General features: G+C 35.4%; 1 protein-coding gene across 1 annotated transcript; it reads right to left on the bottom strand.

Moving 5' to 3' along the window:
* Positions 1 to 6,516: 6,516 nt before the first annotated feature.
* Positions 6,517 to 7,089, bottom strand: LOC107156488 (interferon alpha-5-like). The gene has a single exon (XM_015502562.1). The coding sequence runs from the start codon at positions 7,087 to 7,089 to the stop codon at positions 6,517 to 6,519; it is 573 nt and encodes a 190-aa protein (XP_015358048.1).
* Positions 7,090 to 8,150: the final 1,061 nt, after the last annotated feature.

Raw genomic sequence — 8,150 nt, 5'->3', positions numbered from 1 at the left:
CCTATCCCCTGTGTGCCTTGAGAGACGCCGACCACTCCGTCTCTAACTAAGAAGTTCAAGTGAAATGACAGTAGAGGGGTAGAGAGAGAAGAGGGGATGGAGGGGAGGGGGGATAGTAGAGGATAGGAAAGGCAGCAGAATACAACAGACACTAGTATGGCAATATGTAAATCAATGGATGTGTAACTGATGTGATTCTGCAATCTGTATATGGGGTAAAAATGGGAGTTCATAACCCACTTGAATCAAAGTGTGAAATATGATATATCAAGAACTATGTAATGTTTTGAACAACCAACAATAAAAATAAAATAAAAAAAAAAATAAATAAATAAAGTTAAAAGTGGAAAAAAAAAACAAAGTAGTATTAATTAAAATAATGTTAAAATATTATTTTGCATAGCTATGTTCTTATTTAAAATAAATGTATTAATTATATTATTCATATTAATATTATTTTCACGATATCAATTGCATAAAATCTATCCAGAAAAAACATATTACAAAAAAGGTGAAAACTGTATATAGAAAAATAACCCATAATCTTTCCAGATATGTCTTTACTTTCTCCACTTTAGAGTCACTGTCTCTTCTTATCTACAGCCCAAGTGATGTCATTTCACTTGAACTTCTTAGTTCATCCTCTTCCAGCTCACAGAAGAGACACGGGGCAATGAGACCCAGTAAATGATGCTAAATACAATTAGCTTTTTTTTTAAAATAAAATAAAATAAAATAAACTGTTTTGGGAGTCTTTTGAATTTGCATTATTTTTATTTAATATCTTTTCTGAGCAATGGGTTATCTTGCTGCTTCTGAATTGCTTTCTCTTTCATCTCAAATTTAGAAGCAAACAGCAAAGAAATTGAGACAAAAGAGACCGAATCATTATTTTCTCTTTTTAAATTTATTTTTATTAGAGCATTATATTTATACATAGTAGCTGGGTTCATTTTGACAAAATCATACATGCATGGAATTTGATTTCAATCCCCATTCTCCTTTTACCCCATTATTTATTTGTTTTTGATGTGTACTTTCTACATACACATAAAGGTGAAATTCCCTGTGGTATATGTACCTAATGTAGTTTTTAAAAAAATTCATTCCATATTTCCTCATCTTTCCTGTCACTCTTTCTTAATTCTCAATCTCCTTCTTCCATTCCATGGATCTTCCCTATAGCTATGTGATATCTGAATCTCACCCCCACTCACTTCTTTCCCTTATTTTTGCCCTAGCTTTGACATATGAAAGAAAACATTCAACCCTTTATTTGCTGAGTCTGGCTTATTTGACTTAGCATGATCTTTTCCATTTCGATCCATTTACCAGCAAATGCCATTACTTCATTGTTTTATGGCTGTGTAAAATTCCATTGTGTATATATACCACATTTTCTTGACCCATTCATCTATTAATGGGCATCTGGGCTGATCCATGATTGTCTATTGTGAATTGTGCTATTATAAATATTGAAGTGACTGTGTCCCTATAGGATGTTCATTTTAGATCTTTTGGATAAATACCAAGGAGTGGGATAGCTGGGTCGATGGTGGTTCCATTCCCAGTTTTCTGAGGAATCTCTTTACTGTTTTCTAGAGTGGTTGTACTAATTGGCAGTTCCACCAACAATGTGTCCTTATCCCCCACATCTTCACCAGCATTTATTATTGTTTGTATTCTTGATCATTGCCATTTTTTTAAAAAAGATGGACACAATATTTTATTTATTTGTTTCTGGTGCTGAGGATTGAACCCAGCACGTCACATGTGTGAGGCATGTGCTCCACCATTGAGCTATAACCCCAGCCCCGCTAATCAACATTTTGACTGGAGTGAGACAAAATCTTAGTGTAGTTTTGATTTGCATTTCCCTGCTTGCTAGGAATGTTGAACAAAATTTCATATATTTGTTGGCCATTGTGTTTCTCATTTTGAGAGGTGTCTGTTTAGTCCTTTTGCCCATTTATTGACTTGGTTATTTGTTTTTTTGGTGTTAAGTGTTTTGAATTTTTATATTTTTTTGGATATGGATCCCCTATCAGAGGAGCAGCTTGCAGAGATTTTTTCCCCATTCTGTAAGCTCTGTCTTCATGCTTTCAATCATTTCTTTAACTGTGCAGAAGCTTTTTAATTTGATGGCATCTCACTTATTTATTCTTGGTTTTATGTTTTGGGCTTATGTTAGGGATCTTATTAAGGAAGTCGGTGCATGTATCTATATGATGAAATATTGATCCTATGTTTTCTTCTAGCAATTGCACAGTTTCTGGTTTAATTCCAAAGTCTTTGACTCATTTTGATTTGACTTTTGTACAGGGTGAAAGATACAGATCTAATTTTATTATTCTACATATGGATATCCAGTTTTCCCAGTACCACTTGTTAAAAAGGCTGTCTTTTCTTCAAAGTATTTTTGGCAACTTTGTCAAGTATCAGATGACTATCTGTGAGTTTGTCTCTGTGTCTTCTACTAATTCCATTGGTCTTCATATCCGTTTTGATGACAATACCATGTTTTTTTTTTTTTTTTACTATAGCTCTGTGGTATAATTTGAGATTGGGTATTATAATGCATCCAGCATTGTTCTTGCTTGAAATTGCTTTGGCTATTCTGAGTCTCTTATTCTTCCAAGTGAATTTAAGGACTGTTTTTTCTAGTTCTGTGAAAAGTGTCATTGGTATTTTGATGGGGATTGCTTTGAATCTGAATATTGCTTTTAGTAGTATGTCCATGTTGACAATATTAATTCTGTCTATCCCAGAGCATGGGAGGTCTTTCTGTCTTCTAAGGTCTTCTTCAATTTCTTTCTTCAGTGTTCTGTGACTATTATTGTAGACATCTTTCACTTCCTTGGTTAGATTAAGACCCAAGTTTGTTTGTTTTTGAGTTTATTGTGAAAGGAATGATTTTCTTAATTTCTTTTTGAACAGAATCACTGTTGAGGCATAGGAAAGGTATTGATTATGAGTGTTGATCTTGTATTCTGCTACTTTGCTAAATCCATTTATCAGTGCTAGAAGTCTTCTTGTGGAGGTTTTTTTTTAATGAGGGGGTCTTCTATATATACTATCATGTCATCAACAAACAGAAATAGCTTGACTTCTTTTCCTATTTGTATCCCATCATTTCCTTCTCTTTGTCTGATTTCTCTGGCTAGAGTTTCAAAAATTACATTGAACATATGTGATGAGAGTACAGGTCCTTGTCTTCAAGTTTCTGATTTTAGAGGAAATGCTTTCAGTTATTCTCTGTTCACTATGATGTTGGCTTTGGATTTATCATATATAGTGTTTATAATGTTGAAATCATTTCCTTCTATCCTAGATTCTCTAATGTTTTTAACATTAATGTGTGCTGGATTTTTATCAAAGGCTATTTCTGAGTTTAATGAGATGATCATATGGTGCTTGTTCTTAATTCTACTTAAGTGGTGAATTATATTTATTAATTTGCATATGTTGAGCCAACCCTGCATCCATGGGATAAAGCCCGCTTGATCATGGTGTATTATTTTCTTGATCATGGTGTTTTATTTTCTTGATGTGTTTTGAAAGTATTTTCCTAATATTTTACTATGGGATTTTTACATTTGTGTTCATCAAGGATATGATCTGTAGTTTTATTTCTTGTGTATTCATCTGATTTTGGCAGTTGATTAAACTGGCCTCTTAGAATGAATTTGGAGGTATTTCCTTCTTTTCAACTTCATAGAATAATCTGAAAATGACTGGTGTTAGTTTTTCTTTAAAGATCTGATAGAACTCAGCTGTGAATCCATCTGGTCCTGGAATTTAGTTGTTGTTGTTCGAAGGGTTTTAATTGTTCTTTCAATTTCATTATTGATATTGATCATTTAGGTTTTCTATAGCTTCCTGCTGAACCATTATTTGTAATATTTTTGATGCACCATTCTTTCCCCTCTGGTCAATATTCCCAGAAAATTATCATTGCATTTGAGAACATTAAAGCAAAAGGAAAAGAGGTGTAAATCCATATTAGATAAATGTCAAAGTGACTGACAGCTCAGATGACATGACACATGGGAGACCTTCTCTCCCCTTATTCAGCTCCCACATATTTCAGTATCATTTCCACTTATTAATTCTGGGACTCACTTTTCACTTTCACCAGTTCCATTAATTTTCCCATATAGTAATGGTTTCAATCCACAGAGAAGCTTACTGATATTCAACATAGTAATAAACAAAATAAGAATAAATGATCATTGTAATTAAACATATGATGATTTTTAAACTAATACGTCATTAAATCTGTTAGTATGATCTGCCAATATATCAAATCCATGAAATCAATCTGGACACAATAGGTTCTTAAAAAGTGAAAACCATGCACAGAAAAAAAAATCTATAATCTTTTCCAAATCATACTCTACTTTTCTCCTCTGCCTCAGAAGGCAACATTCCAGAATTATTCTTTTCTGTATGTTCTTGATAACTTCTTTTCCTTTATTTACCATTGACTTACTCCAGTGTTTTTTGTTGTTGTTGTTGTTGTTGTTGTTGTTGTTTTTGCGGTGGTGGGGGATAGTGGGGATTTGAACTTAGGGGCGCTTGACCACTGAGCCTCATCCCCAGCCCTATTTTGTATTTTCTTTAGAGACAGGGTTTCACTGAGTTGCTTAGCACCTTGCTTTTGCTGAAGCTGGCTTTGAACTTGTGATCTTTCTTTCTTCAGCCTCCTGTGCTACTAGGATTATAGGCATGGACCACCATGCCAGGCCTTTATTGTGGTTTCTGTTGATTGATTCTACCTAACCACCTGTCATTAGGATCACCACTGCCCTCCTTTCCCCCATGTATTGGGGAATTCAATCCACATCTTCCATAAATCCATTATTTCTTCTTTTAAGCAAATTAATTTTCTTAAATACACCTTACCTCTGCCATTCTCTCTTGTTATCTTTCTAATCTCAGGATCTTCCACTTCAGTCTCCATCCTGGCTCTTCCCCACCTTTTAATAGTGGAATGTCCTCAGTATCAAGTTTAATTCTTTTTCTCCCTTCACACTTTCTCCCCATATAACCACTTTCATCAATTTTCTTCCAGTTACTGGTAATGAGATTTCATACATTGTACTTCTTGGTAATTGCAAACTCAATGGATATTTGTATTTGGTTGTCTATCTGTCTACTTACAGATGATGTCTCTGCTTTCACATTTCTTTCCTGGCATGCTGCGTCTACCTTCCACTGACAGAATTTCATTGCTCTTTTAAATTATTTTTTTGTTTGTTCTAATTAGTTATACATGACAGTAGAATGCATTTTGACACATCATATACAAATAGAGTATGACTTCTCATTCTTCTGGTTGTAGACAATGTAGAATCGTACTGATCATGTAGTCATATACGTACATAGGATAATAATGTCTGATTCATTCTACTATCCTTCCTAACCCCTGACTACCCACCCCTCCCTTCACTCTCTTCTGTCTAATCCAAAGCACTTCTATGCCTCTCTAGCCCCACCCCCTTATTGTGAATTAGCATTTGCATGTCAGAAAAAACATTTAGCCTTTGGTTTGTTGGGATTGGCTTATTTCTGCTCAGAACGATATTCTCCAGTTCCATCCAATTACTTGAAAATGCCATTATTCTTCTTTAAGGCTGAGTAACATTTTCTTCATCCATTCATCTGTTGAAGGGCATCTAAGTTGGTTCCATAGTTTGGCTATTGTGAATTGAGCTGCTATAAACATTGATATATCTGTGTCACTGTAGTATGCAGATGTTGGGTCCTTTAGGTATAAACTGAGGAGTGGGATAGCTGGGTCAATGGTGGTTCTATTCCAAGTTTTCTGAGGAATCTCCATACTGCTTTCCATAATGGTTGCACCAATTTGCATCCCACCAGCAATGTATGAGTGTACCCTTTTCCATTATAGAATTTAACATAATGCATAAGTAGGATCATTGTGTTTATGTTTCTTTCCCTATAAGAATTAGACAAAAGAGAGCAGGCACTCTATTTTCATGTTCACCTCAATACCCTGAGGGTATTGGCTTCCATTAAGTGAATTTTTAAGTGCACGGTAAATGTAATATTAGGGGGAAGTCAATTCTACCATAAATTTTGTAGATCAAATTGCAAAATCAGGCTTGACATGTCTTTTAATGAATAAACACATAGAATATATCTTTCGTAGTAAAAATTTAATGAACAATGCAAAATAAGAAATTGACACTATATAAAATGTACATATTTATATCAATCACAATGTAAAGGTTTACCTCAACTTCTATGAACAGAAATATTTCAGATCTTATAAATAGTATAAAAATAAATATTTAAATAGATACACAGATACATCATCGTGGTCATGGGTAAGGAGTATGATACTTTCTAATACTCCTGAAATCATCTGATAAACTGATGGAATTCATTTCACAAATCCAGCAGGAATGAGAGTCTTTGAAATGGCAGAACTTGTGGGAGTGTGGTAAGGTGTGTTCGTCAGTGAGAAGCATTTCCCTGCTGGACCAGGACTCATTCCATGCTCCTTAGTCTTCCATACAGGTTGGCTGACGAAAAGAAGGATTTCATGATTTCTGCTCTGACCACCTCCCAGGCACAAGGCAGGTATTTCTTCTCCTTCAGGTAGACAGTGATCCTGTGGAAGTATTTCCTCACAGCCCTCAGGAGAGCTTTTTCCTCCCCTACCTGCTGGGTCCCACAGGCTTTCAGGTCATCCAGCTGCTGATGGAGGCCAGTGAGGAAGGTGTCCAGGAAGGTCTTGTCCCAAGCAGCAAAGGCCTCCTGGGTGCTGAAGAGGTTGAAGATCTGCTGGGTCATCTGGTGGAGAACAGCAACAGCTTGAGCCTTCTGCACCTGCTCACCCTCCAACAGCTTCTGGGGAAAGGCAAAGTCATTTCTGTAGTTCAGGCAGGAGAAAGTGGGAATTCTCCTCATTTTTTGCAGGAGTGTCAGGGACCCCTCCTCATTTTTCTCAGGAATTTCAAGACCCAGGTTGTGGATCTGAGGCAGTTCACAGCCCAGAGAGCACATAGATTTGCAGCTGAGCACCACCAGGGCCAGCAGGAAAGTCAGAGGCAAGGCCATTGGGGATCTTGCAGATGCTGCTGGGCTGCCTGAGATGGGTGATCTTGCACCTTTGCCTCTAGGTTCTCTGAAGCCCTTGATTTGTTCCTATGTCTTAAATAGGAACCAATATACTTTCAATTTTCTCATATCATCCTCATAAATTTCTACTTTTGTTTTTTGTTTTCCTGTATGTAATCTCTTTATGTGTTTAGAGCAGGATTTCTCATATATATTTCATTTTTATTTTCCCCTCACTTGCCTCAAGACCCTTTATAGAATTTTCCCCAATTGACCCAGGCATGATGGCACACTCCTGTAATCACAACAATTTGGGATGTTGAGGTAGGAGGATTATAATTTTAGGTCCCCCTGAGCAACTTAGTGAGGATCTAAGCAACTTAGCAAAATCTTGTGCCAAAATAGAAAGTGCTAGGGAAATAACCAGGTTATTTCCCTAGTGAAAACATAAATAAAAATAAAAATAAGGGCTGGGGATGTGGTTCTAGCAGTAGCGCGCTCCCCTGGCATGCGTGCGGCCCGGGTTCGATCCTCAGAACCACATACAAACAAAGATGTTGTGTCCGCCGAAAACTAATAAAAATAAATATTAAAAAAATAAAAATAAAAATAAAAATAAAAATAAAAACAAAAAACAAAACAAAACAATTTTTTCCAATTGAAATTTCTATTAAAGTTTAATAATAGATATACCTTATATGTATCTATATATTCATATACTCTATGTATATCTCTACCTTGTATATAATATTGTTTAATATTTTTATTCAATGCAGAGTTAAAATGACTAAATAAGAATTTCAAGGTAAAAAAGGTATAAAAGCAGCATACTATAGGGATACACCTCCTTCAATGTTATAGCAGCACAATTCACAATAGCCAAATTATAGAATCAATTCTGATGCTCATCAATTAGATGAATGGATTAAGAAAATATAGTATATATACATAATAAAATTTTACCCAGCCATAAAGAAGAATGAAATAATGGCATTTTCCAGTACATCAGTGGAAATGGAGAAAGCTATGCTAAGTGATATAAGCCAGACTAAGAATATAGG

This window comes from Marmota marmota, unplaced genomic scaffold (assembly GCF_001458135.2).
Source record: "Marmota marmota marmota unplaced genomic scaffold, marMar, whole genome shotgun sequence".
In the NCBI taxonomy this organism is placed as follows: Eukaryota; Metazoa; Chordata; class Mammalia; order Rodentia; family Sciuridae; genus Marmota; species Marmota marmota.
Note: the sequence above shows the minus strand (reverse complement) of the source record. Positions and strands in the feature narration are given on the sequence as shown.

Bases quoted from the DNA above. Each gene is read 5' to 3' on its own strand.
- LOC107156488 (XM_015502562.1), bottom strand. From the start codon at position 7,089: ATGGCCTTGCCTCTGACTTTCCTGCTGGCCCTGGTGGTGCTCAGCTGC.